General features: G+C 40.4%; 1 protein-coding gene across 3 annotated transcripts in view; it reads left to right on the forward strand.

Moving 5' to 3' along the window:
• Positions 1-18086, forward strand: part of DMD (dystrophin) — a 1175169-nt gene that overhangs the window by 491736 nt on the left and 665347 nt on the right. For all 3 annotated transcript variants that reach the window (XM_048495459.1, XM_048495460.1, XM_048495467.1), the window contains 6 exons: positions 1045-1155; positions 4574-4747; positions 4843-4998; positions 8807-8977; positions 13923-14102; positions 17169-17297. In XM_048495459.1, the coding sequence (XP_048351416.1) occupies positions 1045-1155; positions 4574-4747; positions 4843-4998; positions 8807-8977; positions 13923-14102; positions 17169-17297 (921 nt within the window). The remainder of the gene's footprint in view (positions 1-1044; positions 1156-4573; positions 4748-4842; positions 4999-8806; positions 8978-13922; positions 14103-17168; positions 17298-18086) is intronic.

An 18086-nucleotide genomic window follows, 5' to 3' on the forward strand; every position in this document is an offset into this window, starting at 1 on the left:
GCTGTGGAATACCTTCCCCTGTAAAAAAAAAGCAGAACTTTCCCAATGAAGCATTCCATCTAACCCAGGATCAGGTATCTTCCTGGGTTCTTCCTCCCTAGCAGCCAGTGAGCGATTCACCAGCTTGGCTGATGCCAATGGGAGTGAGATGGAACAGAAAGCCTGAGAGCAACACATGGAGTAGCCAAGAGGGAAGGGCGGAGCAGAAGTTGCCACGTGTAAGGTTTCCAACTCTGGGTCAGAAAATTAGCCATGTGGAGATTTGGGGTGCCATCATGTAGCATTGGGCAATCAACAGCCAAGCAATGGGGCCGGTTCCTCCTCTCCCTCGAGCCCCCACTGCACATGAATGGAGCCATCGCTGCCATGCCTGGCCCGGGCCGATAAATCGCCCTGTCAGGGGCTAAGCATTTTGGCCCCCGGGCCGTAGTTTGGGGACCCCTGGTCTATGTCATTATATGTCATTATACATTTCTAAGGTCTATGTCATTATATGTCATTATACCCTTCTAAGGTCATGTCTCCCACAGGGATATAGGGGGAAATGGTGCCTGGAGCAAAATGGCATGGCCCGGCGAGGCTGGCCTAGCAGCAGCTTCTGCCAGGCCTGGGGAGCTGGGGGAAAGGGGGAGGGGTGTGGGGGTGATTTTTTGCCCCCACGTGACCCCCTGCCCCATTGTAGTTATGTGACTGTATCCCTCCCTATACCTTGCCCTTGCAAGGCCCTACCCTCAAATCTCTAGGCATTTTTCATCCTGGAGCTGGCAACACTAAGGAGAAAAAAGGCAAAGCAGGAAGTATATAGAGGCTTTCAGGAGAAGGAAAGAGAAACTAGTACGGGACAGGGAAATGAGATGTCTTCCATAATTCTTTGAGGGTTCACATTTGTTGTTAAATATTATGAAAATTAAGGCACAGTTGAGCACAACAGCATCACAGTGATTTTATACAGTTTCTTCCAGATACTGGATATAATTTTTTAAATTATTTTCTTAAGAAAATTATTTACTTTGATTTCAAACATATCTGCATTTTTCCCCACAGAAAATTCAGTCAGAGTTGACAAGCCATGAGATTAGCTTGGATGAAATGAAAAAGCGAAACCGGGGTAAAGATGCTGCCAAAAAAATATTCTCCCAAATCGATACTGCACAGGTTTGTAAATTCAAATTCCTTTATATCTCTTCTTTAAAATACACCAATAACAACAAATAAAACAACTATTCTTTGCCTCAAAGCTCCCTCACCTGATTCAATAAGAAGGATATTTAAATTTGTTTATCTTGAGTAACAAACACCTGTCAGATCTTACATAGTCAACTGCTTTTGTAACTGAAGAAAATCTTTTAAAAGCAGGGTTTTCCCCTGTGGTTTAAGTGTCAGTTGTTCCAAAAAGTAAGATCAAAAATCCCTGCACCCAGTAACATATCTGGTCATGTCTATAAGGATTTTGTCTGGTTTCTCCAATAGACATCAACAGCATTATGGGGATTGTAAAGATCACTTCTTGGAAACTGGATATTTTCCCACTCTCATCCTGGCTGTTGAAGTTCTGTCTTATCCTAATTTGGGTTTCTCTTGTCTTATCAGCTCTTAACTGAGAGAGAGAGAGAGAGAGAGAGAGAGAGAGAGAGAGAGAGAGAGAGTATTTACTAAGTCCTTGAAACAACAAATTCTAATTTTAATTTTGGAGAAACAGATTTAATGAGGATAGGTGGATGCAGTTACTTGCAGGAGAGAAATTAATACAGTGAAACAATTTCACACTCTTGGTAAAAAACAAAACAACACACAAAGCTAACCGAATCTGAATAAACTGACTCTCTAGCTTGTTGATGTACAAATCATGAGCCATGTCAGCCTGACAAGGGCCTCCTTGGCAAGGGACCTCTTCTTTTCTTGGTGACTGGTGGGAAAGGCAAATATAACTCTCACTTAAGGTTTTTATCATTTTTTCTATGATCACAGCTTGTTACATGCTTAGGTGCTCTTTCCTGCTCCAGATGATACTAAATGATCCCTCCTGGAGAATAAGCCCTATCCTAGAAAGAAGGGTTCTGTCCTGGGCCCAGTGCTATTCAATATTTTTGTCAATGACTTGGATGATGGATAGGCGGCATTCTAATCAAATTTGCAGGTGACACCAAATTGGGAGAAATAGCTAATACCCCAGAGAAGGAGGAGGAGGAGAAGGAGAAGAAGAGTAGTAGTAGTAGTAGTAGTAGTAGTAGTAGTAGTAGTAGTAGTAGTAGTAGTAGTAGTAGTAGTAGTAGTAGTAGTAGTAGTAGTAGTAGTAGTTTGGATTTATATCCCCCCTTTCTCTTCTGAAGGAGACTCAAAGGGGCTTACAATCTCATTGCCCTTCCCCCCTCACAACAAACACCCTGTGAGGTAGGTGGGGCTGAGAGAGCTCCGAAAAGCTGTGACTAGCCCAAGGTCACCCAGCTGGCATGTGTGGGAGTGCCAGGACAGAGACGGAACACGCCAGGACAGAGACGGAATTCAGAATGACCTGGACAGATTAGAGAGCTGGGCCAAAACAAGTAAAATGAATTTCAACAGAGATAAATGTAAGATACTACACTTAGGCAGAAAAAATTAAATGCACAGATATACAATGGGTGACACCTGGCTTGACAACTCTACATGCGAAAGGGATCTGGGAGTCATAGTAGACCATAAACTAAAGATGAGTCAGCAGTGTGATGCGGTGGCCAAGAAAGCCAATGTGATTTTGGGTTGTATCAATATTAGTATAGTGAAAAGATTGAGGGATATAATTGTATGTCTCTATTCTGCATTGGTCTAACCCTCACCTGGAATATTGTGTACAGTTCTGGGCATCACAATTCAAGAAGGATGTTGACAAGCTGGAATGGGTCCAGAGGAGGGCAAACAAAATGGTAAAAGGTTTGGAGTTCATGCTGTATGAAGAGGGGCTTAGGGAGCTGGGGATGTTTACTCTGGAGAAGCGAAGGTTAAGGGGGGGGACACGTTAGCTATGTTTAAATATTTGAAGGGATGCCATGTTGAAGAGGGAGCAAGCTTGTTTTCTGCTGCCTCAGAGACTAGGACACTGAGTAGTGGATTCAAGGTGTAGGAAAAGAGATTCCACCTAAACATTAGGAAGAAGTTCCTGACCGTCAGGGCTATTTGATTGTGGAATTCACTGCCTCGGAGAGTTGTTGAGTCTCCTTCTTTGGAGGTTTTTAAACAGAGTCTGGATGAACATATGTCAGGAGTGCTTTAATTGTGTGTTCCTGCATTGCAGAGGGTTGGGCTTGATAGCCCTTGGGGGTATCTTTCAACTCTATAATTCTTTCTGTGGGGTTTTGTTATTGGCTGGCCAGTTCCCACTCTGCTGCTCCAGCTGGGAGTAGCCAGATCCTGGTGGGTTCATGGGCCAAGTCATGCATTGGTGATTATTTTCCTAGGACCTTGGCAGACAGAAGGAAATTCTGGTGAAGGAGCTCCAACTTCAGGCTCCTTAAGGGAATGTTCTGATGGAGGAGTTTTAGCTTCAGGCTCCTCAGAGACAGCCTCAGGAACAGATGAGTCTGGGGCATCTACCATGTGAAGGTCTCTTGGAGTTTCCTTCTTCCTTCAGGTCATGTTTGTGGCTTTTCAGTCTTCTTCTCTGAAGCTCCTGAACTGGTATCCAGAGTCAGCTCAATGAGGAACATGACATCCCCTTTGGAGCTGGAGGTCATCAATATGCTGATAACACCCAGCTATAATTATCTTTTATATCTCCAAATTTTGCTGTTCCAATTTCTATAAAAGCCACTATGTCTCAGGACATTAAGCTGTGTTAGAATTTTTCTTTGGAAGAAAGGAAATCCATGCAATTGGCTAGTTTTTATTCAACCAGTGAACCCATTTATAATAAACCCGTAGGCTATCTACTATAAGGAAATTCATTCATGACGAGGCTCACATTACTATCTATTTGATAGTTTATGTAAAATAGCTTTCCACTGTCAATTAAATTTGCTCAACAGCTCCTATAAATCTAAAGAAAACGACAGTTAGCACATTGTAAAACCACTTGCCAACACCCATCTAATTTCCAGATTGACATGTTTCTATTGGCCTTTGAGCCCAATTACTTAGGTTTAGAACAGTGGTTCTCAACCTTCCTAATGCCGCGACCCTTTACTACAGTTCCTCATGTTGTTCCTCATGTTGTGGTGACCCCCAACCATAAAATTGGTATATATAAAATATAAAAACACCGTTTTCTGATGGTCTTAGGCGACCCCTGTGAAAGGGTCATTTGACCCCCAAAGGGGTCGCGACTTACAGGTTGAGAACTGCTGGTTTAGAAGGTCCAGTATGAGATCCCATGCCAGCAGCTTGGCTTTATTCATTACCCTTGTGCATATCATCCAAACAACAGTAAAGGACACAGTCAGAATCTTCCAAAGTATGTAGCAACATTATTGTTCTATGTACTCTGTAAAAGGTCTTTTCAAAACATGCTGGCACTTGCATTTATTAGTAAATATGCTGCAACAAAGTGTGGCTCACTGTGCAGACCTTGCATCCAACCCTGTCATATTGTCTTTTTCAGAAAAAACTACAAGATGTCTCCATAAAGTTTCGGTTGTTCCAGAAACCAGCCAATTTCGAGCAGCGCTTACAGGAATGCAAAAGAATTCTAGATGAGGTAAAGATGCAAGTGCCAAAGTTGGAACTGAGAAGTGTTGAACAGGAAGCAGTGCAGTCACAGCTGGATCATTGTATGGTCAGTACTTGCAGTGTGATACTTTATACATAATATGATCTCCCAGATCAGTCTATATTCAGCTTAAATGCTTTCTCTTTTTCTGCTTTGCCTAGAAATTGTATAAGACTCTTAGTGAAGTGAAATCTGAAGTGGAAACAGTAATAAAAACTGGACGTCAGATTGTTCAAAAGCAGCAAACTGAGAATCCAAAGGAACTGGACGAAAGACTGACAACTTTGAAATTGCAGTACAATGACCTGGGTGCCAAGGTACGTTGGTCCAGGTTCAATGCAAAATTAATTGCAGTGTCTCCTTTCAAAATGAAAAATGTTTCCTCTCTATAGGTGTAAATTCTTGTCTTAAAGTTTGTGTGTTCAGATATTTTTTTCAAATATTCAGATAATGTAAACTATTTTTTCATACAAGTTTGACTCTTCCATTCAACATATTGCATTCCTTTTAAAAATGGTAACAACTTTAATCTATCATTCATTTTTAATTGTAGGGCAATGAGAGAAATAGCACAACATATGTTATCAAAAACAAATAGAAACTTCTGACTTTCTTCAATTGTGGGTGAAAAGGTTGTTGAGCAGGCAATTTCAGCTTGAAAAATAACTTGGAAGAACTGAGGGATAGGTCGGCTTCCTCCACCAGACCATAAATCAATCTTACTGATGCACTCTGCCCATAGTTATTTTGCCTAAAAAATGCAGATGCAAGAAACATGAATCACCATGTAACAGTTTTCACAAGTATTAGCTGTTTTGACAGAGATGACAAACACAGTAGCTGTGTAAAAAAGGAAGACCTTAAGATGGCAGTATTTCCTGATTTTCTTTTGTAGTGCTTAAAGTCAAAATTAGGGTGAAATACTGTAACTATAGTCTACGAATCCATACAGTCACTGTTGGAATTATTTCAATACTTTGTGGTTTAATAGTGGACTTGCAATAACATTTTAAATTAAAATTGCACCTTCATTTATTGTTCTTTCTAAAAATCCAATGAAGTACCTCTTGTCCACATAATTGTATGTTTTTAACAACTTGAAAATGAAAGTTGTTTTATAATTAGAAAAGTTCCTTTATCAAATAGGGTATGGATGCAAGGAGATCCAACTCTTCTAAAAAATGTACAAACAGTAAATCTGGCAGATTAACAATGTTATCCTAAACAGACTAATATTCTAAATCAATTGAAGACTTAGAGGAATGTGAATTGCACCGTAAGAATTTTCATGGAAAGCATTCTGTTGCATGTATGAAAAATAATGGAGGAATTGGTTGAGTTTTAATGCATTGTATAGTAAAAACTGTATTAGAAATATAAACCTATTGAATATATCAACATTGTTGCTACTTGATGCAGCAGAGTTTTAGCAGTTTGTTGACCGATAGTGAATGAAAGGGGTGATAATTACTGTTTTTACGACATTACTTTTCAAAATAACTGGTCCCTTTTGTCCTTGTACATTGCAACTACAGTACTGTTCCACTTACTGGGGGATACATAGCACCCCACTAAATCAATAGGTCATTTCTGCACATTTATGATCTATTTAAGTAGGTCTTCCGTCCATGTTCTTCTAAGAATAATTTTTAAGCTTTCATAAACAGATTACAAAAAGAAAATACTAAGTACGAATAATAGTTTTCAAAACTGGTTAAAAGGAAATGACTGCAATCAATTCGAGTATCATACTAGATTGCTATACCAAATTTCCAATATCTACTTCAAATTATTGGAGAACAATAGATATTATTTTGTATTCATTCATTTTGATCAGTTTCTGAACAGCCTTTGTCTCATTGCAATATAATGCAATTTGAAATTTAATTGAAGACAAATTCAGATGACACCCATCTAAGGCCATTTTTGCGCAGCGAAATTGCACCAGTGTGAGCATGGGAAATATACCTGTGCAGTCGAGAATTCCACATGGCTACTGGAGCTGCAGCGTGTCTGCCTAGCTGCGACCACGGTGCCGACCCACTGTATTGCCTTTGCTCCACAAATTTCAAAAATCGTTAGCAAGGTGGTACTTTTTAAATATCCCTGCATGAACCCACTGCTGTGCAAAAACTGCAGGAGCAGATCTGGGGCAGAGCTATTGTATTTTTCCCACCTCGCCATTCTGGCCCTCCCACTGATTTCCACGCTGATAGTGTGAGCCGGGAATGCAAATGCCAGAGATGGGGGGTGCTTTGTTCACATTAAGCAGAGGCAGGTGTCCAGCCCAAAGTGGAGGGAGGGGTTGAGGAGCAGTATCAGCCACTACGGCCACGGGGAGGGATAAAAGTCTAATGTTTGAGAAGCGAACAACAATATTATGCCTCTCTGTTGGCATTGCAGGAATGTGGCAATGGGGAGTCTCCCCCCCTTCCTTCCCACCTTCCTCACTCACTCATCCCCAAGGATGAGTTGCTAAAAGGTCCCTGCTCTCTCCAGCCTTGCGCACTCCGAAGGATCTGACAGCCTCTGCTGAGCTGCAGTGGCAGAAATGCATCTGCTGGAGGAAATGGGATAGATTTATAGGTGGGGGTAGAGAGGAGAAGAGGCAGCATGAAAAGAATTGCGGCTTCCCAGCTGTCATCTGCGTAAAAGGGCTCCTTTCTCATCTCTTAAATGGAGTCTTCCATTGCAGCCGTTGCAGAAAGGCTGCAGCCCCTCTCCCCCCCCACTCACACGCTTTCCTCCCATCCTACCTGGGAAGGGCAGACTTTGTTGCTTTTTGTTCCCCCTTTTTTGCCTTCCCCCTTTTTCTTTCTAAATCCATGGCCTGTGAAAGTGAGGGAAGGAATAGGGGTGAATGATGTCATTTGTGTGACACAACCAGCAGCCAATCAGAATGTGGGAAACAGAGGTTGTCCACGAATGTGCAGAATAGACCATGGGGCAAATGTAAAAAGCCCTGTGCCCATGCAGAAACAGGTGGAGCAGCACAGGGGCAGAAGTGAGGATCCATGCAGAAGCACAGACTGGGGCAAAATTGTCCTGGTACGTAAGATCCTGGGTCCAACCAGGTGTAATTTTGCAGTGCAAAAATGGCCTAATATAATTAGCAGGTACGTTCCAATTTTTTTCTTAACGCTGTTTCTCTTCAAGCTTGATAGATAATTTTTGTGCTTTCTGTTGGCAGAGGTAAAGAGCTGCTCTCAGAACTGAATGAAAATAGTGTGTCAAGTTTGCTTAGCTACTAAAGCCTGTCATTAAGACATGAGGGGCATAAGCAGTCTGCTGGCAGAAACTGAAGTGCCCTAGCCTCTGTTCTTCCTGGGGAAGAAGAATCAATACAAGACAACAAATGACACATGTTGATTCCTTCTGTTCTATGGGTGTTAACCTATTCCAGTTACTGAGCTTCTTGGGGTGTTCAGTATGATTAATGGGATTTTGCAGTGTTCATGCCCACTTATTCTCCTAAGCCTAGCTTTGTTTTTGATGCCAAACTAATGTTAGTCACCAAGCTGTCAAGAAAAAGAAAGACATTGACTGGTATCACTATTTTTCCATACTCACCTTGCTTAATTATAGATCACATGCAGGTCTTGCCTAATGATGATGAGCCGAGTGTGTGTGTGTGTGTGTGTGTGTGTGTGTGTGTGTGTGTGTGTGTGTGTGTGTGTGTGACTGAACTGTAATTAAATATGCATAAAGTCAGAGAATGTCTAGTTTCATTCTGTTTCTTTCCTTGAAGCTACTTTTGAAAATTCAAAGATATAATTAATCCTTGTCATTCAGTATTTGGTTGAATAATAAATAACTGATTTTGAAGCTGTCAAAATATGTATCTTAATATTTAAAAAGGCATAGCACCTATCAAATATGGCAAATGTTCCAGTGCTAATTCTTGCCATTTTGTTGAGGTCACTAGAAAAAGGTACACCAGTGGGTGTGGCAACCATACATTCAAATGGGAAGACAGGTGGCTTGAACAGTCATGAGAAGTGCAGTTGTTTGGCAAGTAATGGGAACACAAAAATTACAGCAAGGAAAGGGGTATGAGTCAGAGTAGTACTTTTGATGGTAAAACATTTTGAAGTTTAGATTATCAAAAAAATTCTTTCACTGCAGGTGACGGAAAAAAAGCAAGAACTAGAGAAATGTTTGAAATTATCTCGGAAATTGAGAAAGGAAATGAATACTCTGACAGAATGGCTGGCAGTGACAGATTCAGAACTGACAAAGAGATCAGCAGTAGAAGGCATGCCTATCAATTTAGATGCAGAAGTTGCCTGGAGCAAGGTAATAATATATATTTTCCTCCCTTGTAAACATCACATATGTTTTCCTGGAGTTATCTCACTGTCACAACATACTTTCTTCCTCTCACAGTTGTAAACATATATTTTACACGATTAAAAGTTTTATTAACATATTTTACTCCTAATAAATGTATTTATTTTGTACTTGCTGTTAACATGCTGTTAATTTTAACAAGAAATTTTATAATCCAGAATGTATTAATTTTAAATCATACAGCAAGGTGGGAGTCAGGTGCCACATCACAATTTTAGGATCCCGTAAAAGGTCAAGACAGGGTGACAACAAAATTCTAGGTATCTTTTTATGCTTTACAAATTGGTTAGTTAGCTTTTCATGAGTTTTCATGTGTTTCCCTCAGGCATAAATTGAAAACTTAATATACTGACTTAGTAGTATCTAATAGTTGTCCTGTGATTTATCATTTTATAGCAGTTAATCCATTTGATATCGCTACATAAATATTTATAATCCCATCATTTAAGTATTGGTGGCATTTTTACACATCACACAGAACTACGCCAGAAAAATAAACTGTTATTGTATTGATGAAGGCTTTCTAGGCCAAAATCAACTGGTTATTGTAGATTTTACAGGCTGCATGGCTATGGTCTGGTAGTTTTTACTCCAAATGTTTCACACGCATCTATGGCTGACATCTTCATAGGTATGCCACAGTAAGATGTGTGTGCCTTGGAGAAAAACACATCTTACCATCACACACCCCTGAAGATGCCAGCCATAGATGGAGGTTCAACATTAAGAGCAAAAACTACCAGACCATGGCCACATAGCCCAGAAAACACACAACTATTATTGTATTATTGAAACAGATGTCTGATGTTGCATATTACATCAGCATAATCAGCTCCATTAGGTACTGCTGTGGGGTTATTGAAGAGGAAGGTGCACTTTCTTCTAAGTCCCTTCTATTATCTCCCTTTTTTGTCAGCAGAAGTCCAAGATATGCAACAATTGCAAGGAAATGCATGGCATGATATCGTGGAGCAGATGAATATTCTAAATGTTACATGGATGGAATTCAGCCCAGGCTGTTGTTTTTGATGGTAGCTGTGTGTCAGAGGCCCTTTCTGCACAGGCATTTTACAGCACCCTAGGGAAGGCAAAAACGCCTGTGCGTTTGCTCCCCCCCCCCAGCGGTGCGAAGCCGCTGTTTCCAAACCTCACTCTCCGAGCAAGGTTTTCTGGAAACCGTGTGAACGGCAGTGGCTGGAAGGCGCCATCCCCTTCCGGCACGTCGCCCAGGCCAGGGGACATGCCCCCCATGCCCTGTGACTCCAGAGCTGTTGTGCAGGGCAGGGGGGCGTGTCCCCTGGCCTGGGTGATGCACTGGAAGGTTGCAGGGAAGGTACGTCTATTGGGCGACGGTGCAGCGCTGCGCTGTCTTCTCTGCCCCTACCGGAACTGTTCGTGCGAATGGTCCTGGGGGTGTGTGTCAGCATTGTATACGCCGACGCACCCCCCAGCGTGGCCGTGTGGAAATGGCCTGAGTCTGTTGAATAACAGTAAATTGAGTCGGTTGCCAAAGTAGAATGAACACAAGATTGGCAGTGCAATTCCAAGCAGTCTTATACCTTTCTAAGTCCATGGAAATCAAAGGAATGTGGTGTAGGACTGCATTAAGAGTATTAAGAACTTAAAATGCACTTCTTAATGATAATTGATTCTGTAAATACAATCTGTATTGCTGATAAAATAATGTTAAGACCCTTATCTTGGACTCTATTGTGTATTTTCAAATACATACTTAAGATACCTCTGTTAGTTTTATAGGGGAAACCACGTTATTTTATGAGTTAAGCAAGATTGTTTTGAAAACAGAATACTCATGGGGAGCAATGTAATTCAGGAATTTAGTTTTCCCTTATTCATGTCCTCTTTCTGAACATTTCTTTATTAAATATTTCTTTATTAAAGAAAGTATTATATTTACACAACACAGTTGTTTTCTAAAGAAATGAAAATTAAACATTAGTGATTTTTGCATTTTATTTTGAAATTATGGAGGAGAGGAGGGGTGTGTGCATGTATAAACTTTCTTTAGGATCAAATATGCACCTTGCAGAAAACACAGTGAAAAGTATTTGTAACCTTTCTAAATATATCCTACAACCTTTAGTTACCATAAGTTCTATGCACAGGAAAGTTAGTTTGCATTCAGATATGGGTCGGGTTTACATTAGCTTCGAATAGTCTGAAAATTCCTAATTTGTTCATTAAATTTTTACGGACTAGCCAGGAGTCACTGTAGTTAATGTCTTGAATTCCAAAATTTCTGGGTTGTGTTTTCCATCTTTTTTTTAGATTATCCTTGTGTCTTTTTAAAAACTTAAAACACTATTGCAACAGCATGCTGTCTGATGTGCAATGTCAAATTGCAATTGAAGCTTCTCAAGATTGTTTTCACTTTAAATTTTCAGTCCTCCTTTCTCCTTCCTACATGATTAATTCCTATTTTCCTACAAGCTGCATGGTTTCACCTGCATTCATAAATCAATTGTAAATCATCAGCTCCTATTCCACTGAAGAAGGAGAAAGACCTAAATATTGGTTTTAGGCTTTATAGTTTGCCAAAGTTGTTTTATTTATTTATGTATTATTCATAATCACACTATGATCATAAATGCTAAAATTTTGTGTATGTGTGTAATATATGCATGTATGCCCTAACCCAGTGGTGGGATTCAGCCAGTTTGCACCAGTTCAAGCGAACCAGTTGCTAAAAGGGGCTGGCTGCTCTGAGGTGCTAAAAGCCTCATCCTTCCCTCTCCCAGGGGAGGAAGAGTGAGAAGGCTTTCAGAACCCCACAGCAGCTGGGCACGAGCAGGCCTCCCCACAAAGGCCGCACCACCAGAGACGTGCAGCCCAATTGGTGTGCGAGCTAGGGCAGCGACTGGGAGGCGTGGGCAACCTCCAGCAGGGCTGCAGCGGCCGGCCCTCTGTGGGGGGTTGGTCAGCTGCAGATTAGACTGTGTGCCTGGGCCAGTGGCGTGACCTGCCTTAGCCTGGGAAGGCCACCCTGGCAGCTGATCTTCAGCCAGCCAGTCCCCCTCCCCGTAGCAGCCACCATGCACCTGGGCCTCCTGGCCAATGCCAGAGAAGGAAGCCTTGATCCAGCCACAGCTGCTGCCTTCCCTTACCTCCCCCCGGCCCAACAAAAAGGGGAGCTCAGCATTCAGGTAAGTGGGCAGTGGGGGATGTGTGGTGGGGGCATGAGGGGTCATGGAAGTTATGCAGCGGGGGTGTGGCAGGGGACCATGGGGGGTGAGGGGGCAGACTTGTAGTTAGAATCCCACCATTGCCCTAACCACATAAACTTTGATTCATGAGTGCTGGGAGAGAACTGCCATACCCTAACCAAAGAGGAAGTAATTAACTGGAAAAAGAAGTATTATATACTTTCAAGTAGGCCTATAATAGGATCTTGCCCATAGAGACAGATTTTTATGGGGAATATAGCATTTTTGGTATGTGTAAAACTCACGTTTCAGTTCCTTTTACATGTAAAAAAACAGTTAAGACATACTGAAATAGTCTGGATTACTCAGTACATTGGAGCAGCAACTTAACTAGACAAACATGCCATTAATGATTGCTTACAGATAAATTGCATTGCATACTGATTGTGTACAAAGCCATATAACTAATATGTGAGGTCTGCTATGTAGAACGAGTATGAAATAGAGTTTTATTTCTCTGCTCCTAGTTTCTTATTACAAATAGGTAATAAAATCAAAGGGAAAGGAAACATTTCATTAAAACTTCATGCACATGAGAAATATACTAATCAACTGTAATATACTTGCTAGTCTACCAGTGTACAGTCAAATCACCACTTTTTCATAAACGGAGCTTGTACCATAGAGATTATAACAGAGAACTATTAACAAGAAGATTCTGAAAATTTAAGATAATGATTTTTACTATATTCAATTTCCCATATATACTCGAGTATAAACTGACTTTTTCATCACATTTTATGCTGAAAAAGCTCCCCTTGGCTTATACTCGAGTATATATGGTAATTCCAAGATGGAGGTCGGAGCTGGGGCTGCTGTGGGGATCCGGTAAGCATGTTGCTGCTTTTTTTTCTAACTCACCAAAGAGCTGTAAAACAAGCTGTAAGGGCAGCCTGCATAGCATTACAACTAGGTTGTGTGTGTGTATGTGTGTGTTAAATGAAACTGAGGCATTTTTCTCCTAAAGGTTATTGGTGTGTGGCATTCTAGATGAATACAATTCTTCATACAGTAGTTTACTGCCAAATACTGATGTTGCTGAAGACAAAGACTTTCTTTGGAGCAAAGTTAAGGCTGGCCTGGCTATGAATCCCAGAATCATTCTACATTTTGAGGAAAACAGTTGTTCATTTGTGTTCCTAGAGTGCTAGAAAGCTGCTCATCCCTAATGCAAACTCTGTTAAACAACTCTATTTCATCTTGCTCCCAAATCTTCTGTTTTTAGCTGCTACTGAGTCAAGTTGAAAGGCTTATACTTGAGTCAATAAATTTCCCAGTTTTTTGTTCAGTATAAAATATGGTAGCTGTAGTTTCAAAGATCCTTTTTAAAAAGAAATAAAGAGAAGCTTTTAAGCAGAATGGTTAATGGTAACCAACAGCAAATATTATTGAATTTTTCTAACAGTATATACTTTCTTAAAAAAATTATCTAAGTGCTAGAAGAGAAGATAACTAAACAAAGAAATTTTGGGGAGTCAGTAGCCCCTTGATTGAGGAGATGTAAATTTCCCTATCAGTTTTTCATGCACTCCCATGTTGAAAAGGATTAGACCCTTTCCAGTCCATTTGTGGCAATGTTATGATGTAACATATACATTTAAATTTGTAATATCTTATTCTTCCAAGATCTGCTTCTTTTTTAAACATCTCACATATACTTACCATAGGCAACACAGAAAGAGATAGAGAAACGTCAGCTGCAGCTGAAGAATGTCACTGATTTAGGAGAAGGACTGAAGACTGTGCTTAAAGGGAAGGAGAGCTTAGTGAATGATAAAGTCACTCTTCTGAGCAGCAACTGGATAGCAGTTACTTCACGAGCTGAGGAATGGTTTAACTTGTTGATGGTAAGAAATTAATGTTTGTGTTGTGCACTGTTTACTTTCCTGAGTGATGAAACGCCCTGGAACATCACAACCAAATTACCTCACCTTGCCTCTAGGTGGTGCCTGGAGTTCCAGGAACAGAAATGATCATGGGAAAATATTACTTTAATGCAATGTGATGTATATGGAGCTGACCTTGAAAAGTTTTCAGAAACTTCAATTGATGCAGAATGCTGTAGCCAGGATGTTGACAGGAGTGGGTTGTAGGGACCATGCCATTCCAGTTTTGTTCCATCTTCACTGGCTACCAAATTGTTTCTGGGCACAATTCAAGGTGCTATGATCACCATTAAAGCTGTATATGGTTTGGGACCAACATTCTTTAAAGGACCATTTTACTCCCTTATCAACCTACCCAACCACAGCAGTCATCTTCAAAATCCCGATTTTGCATGCTATGAACTTCTGAAATGTGGGCAGCAACCTGGGAGAAGGTCTTTTAAGTAGTTGCACCAGAACTCTTGAACTCTCTCTCCCCAAAAATTCACCTATCCTCTTCTGTAGCTGTCTTCTACCCACAGGTAAAGACTTTTTACTAGGCTTGATATTTCCTCAATGATCCCTCATTCTTCCCCTATTAGGTGTTGTTTTTATCATTTGTACTTATTTTAAGCTTTGATTTTAACTTGTTTTAATTGGTGTGTTGATTTTAATGTCTCTTAAGATGACATTTCAATATGTACGTTTTAATTTGTTAGCCACCTTGGTGGCCTCATGGAGGTAGAAAGCCGGGTAAAATATATTGTCGAAGGCTTTCACGGCCGGAATCACTTGGGTGCTGTGTGGTTTCCGGGCTATATGGCCGTGTTCTAGCAGCATTCTCTCCTGACGTTTCGCCTGCATCTGTGGCTGGCATCTTCAGATCCTGTTCTACCCAAACACTAACTGATTGGTTCCCCACACTGGGATATGGACAATATACCCAACTAAACTTTCCCTTCTCACTAGACACAGTATGAAACAGAATTTTCTCTGTGGTACACCTCTGAAGATGCCAGCCACAGATGCAGGCGAAACATTAGGAACAAGATCTACCAGACCATGGCTACACAGCCCGGAAAACCCACCAAAACCAGCTGATGCACTTTCCCTCCCCCAGTATCTACTACAGTGTGGGTGAGAAGTCCAATGAAAATAATCCTACTCCTGTTAATGGAAAAATCATCGCTGTGTTTTGCAAATGGAGAAACACAGCAGATCAAGCAATTTCACTGATTCTCTTTACTTAACACAGTCCCCCCCCCCCAGTGCCTTGTTACAGTTTATGCCCAAGATTTTCCCATTTCCTATATAATTCTGGGGGGTCATGGTGGAACACCATGGTGAGGGAGAAATAGGAAACATCTACCACTATTAATGTCTTCTGCTCATTATTTAAATGATCCAAACTGCTATTTCACAGCATCCACCCAAAGATGGATGCCAACAAATGATGATCAAACGCCAGAATTACTACCGGTAATACTCTTCATGCCAAAATCTTCTCCCTTCAATTATTTAAAGTTGTAAAACATGGAGACAAAGAAATACCAGCAGAGGAATAGAGCTGAGTGAACTGAGCACAAGTTCACAGTGGTGCTGCTTTGTGCAGGAGGTGGAATTTTGGTTTTGTCAGTTAAATAATACAAGAAGTCAATCTGCACAAATTGCTGCTGTCACTGTGACACCAATTTAGTAATATTGCCAACGTCATTAACCATATGTTCCATCCACTGTATGACAGCTGTTCAGTTCTTGTAACACCATCATTCTGTTATAACTGAAGTAACTCTACATAACTTTTTGATAATGCCCTATCATGATTCCAAAATATGTGCTTCTCCTCCTTTATTTTTAAATACAGTTAGACATACATATTATGTGCACATATTGGGTGTCTTCAGCTTTTAAAGATGTTTTTATTAGTATACGATTCTGGTCTTATTTGTGACAAATTTTTAAATGGTGAGATAGAGACAGAGATAGCTTTTTTAAACCCTTGAAGCCCATAGTTATCTTCCTTTAATTACACCTGTGAATATGAAGGATTATGGACTATGTATATACAAACTTGGACCGTCAATAAAATATCAAGGGAGTGAAGATAATTGGAGAGGGAGGCTTAGAGATTTTGGGGCCTGTTTACTCCCTTATAAACCTTATCACTACCATCCCACGGCTGGCTTCCCTGCTGAGGCCAAGACATATGGTGGCACTCAGTCTTTGTGAGGTAGGCAGGAGCCACCACTGCCACTAGAAGCCGGCTGCCTGTACCTAGATGAGGGAGGTGCAAGTAAAAGCAGGGGCTTGTTTTTTTCTTTCCTCCCTCCTTCAATGGGGCAAAGTCTTCTCCAAATATGAGGCCAAGAGAAGCTGTCTCTGCTGCCCATTGGCTAAGACCATCCCTGTCCTCTCACCACACATCACTTTCAAACAACGAGCAGGCACTCTCACCCAAAGCTTAAATGTCCCTTGTGATTAGGAATTGAGCTTGGATTCTCAAACTCCTGAAACCTTGTAAGATAACTCCTAACTCTTTTCAGGAGAAATTTGGCTTGGATAATGGACATGTCAAGAAATGCATCCCCTGAGATCATTTTCCCCATTTTAGGTCTTGAGGTGAAGTGAATCAAGCATCTGTTTGATTCCCTTCAGCATTATTTCAAGCTGGCTTAAACACTACTTTCTGCTATCAACATTTCCTGACGTCATGAGGAAGCATCCCTTGGCCCATTCTGCTCGGGAATTTTCAACCTGACAGTCTTTTTTTCTGCAGTAGTATAGAATTAGTTCACTTTTTCTGCCAAAAAACTTCTCCCTATGTTTATTTCTTAACCACGGTTGTAAACTTGGAAGACAAAAAAAAAATGTCAGCAGAAGAATTTAGCTGAGCGATCAGAGAGCAAGTTCATAATGGTTAATGAATTTGCTAATTAGTTCTTTATTCTGTGTTTCTGAGCAATATTTATAGAGTTTTCATAGCCTGCTGTTCTTTGGTACAGCTGTTCATTTATTAAGAAAACATTTCCTCCATATATCTGTCTACAGGCATATCAGAAACACATGGAGACTTTTGATCAAAATGTTGCTAATATTACTACCTGGATGTATCGTGCAGAAATACTCTTGGATGAATCTGAAACTCAGTTACCTCAGCAAAAAGAAGAAATTATTAAGGTAAAAAAATACAATTTTCAGAAAACTATGTAAATCCAAAGATAGGGCATGTCCAGGATTCTTTCCTATGGTTTTCGGATGGCATCTAAGAGAAATGTTCTTTCTTGACAAAGGCATTCTCTTACAGCATTTAAATTGCTTAATAATATTTTGAAATGCTGAGTAATGGTAAACCCCCTCAACAGGAAAAGTAAATATGTCTTTTTACTGCATGGAAACTTCACAGTAAGTAGAACATATTGTTAAGTCTGTATCTTCTAAAGACTCATCTGAGATACCAGGGTTTGATTCGTTTGTTTGATTTTTAGTATAAGGCTTTATAAGTTTGCTTGGTTTATCAAATTTATTTTCTTCAAAGGTTGTAAATTTCCAATAATTGATTTCATTTGTTGCTGTATTGGCATCTTTTGTATTAATGTCTATTATATTGGTCTCTATATACATATCTATACACCTATCTATCTACACTAACATATATACACACATATATAAAAACACAACATAGATAGATTGTGTGTGTGTGTGTGTATTGATACCAATCTACATACATCTATATACATTGTATTGATATCTGTATTCAAACAAATTGTCCAAATCTTTGGATACTTAAGTTTGGTGACTGGACCTGTGAACAGGCATGACAGAGCTTTCTACAAACCTGTAAATAACCCCAGGTTTGCAGGGAAAAAAATGAAAAAATACATTGAGGAGTTTGATAGCTCCATCCAAACCCCAAGGTGACTGGGGTGGTGATGCTACCATGCCAATCCACCACCTCTAGAAAGCTTT

This window comes from Sphaerodactylus townsendi, linkage group LG04 (genome assembly GCF_021028975.2).
Source record: "Sphaerodactylus townsendi isolate TG3544 linkage group LG04, MPM_Stown_v2.3, whole genome shotgun sequence".
Lineage (NCBI taxonomy): Eukaryota > Metazoa > Chordata > Lepidosauria > Squamata > Sphaerodactylidae > Sphaerodactylus > Sphaerodactylus townsendi.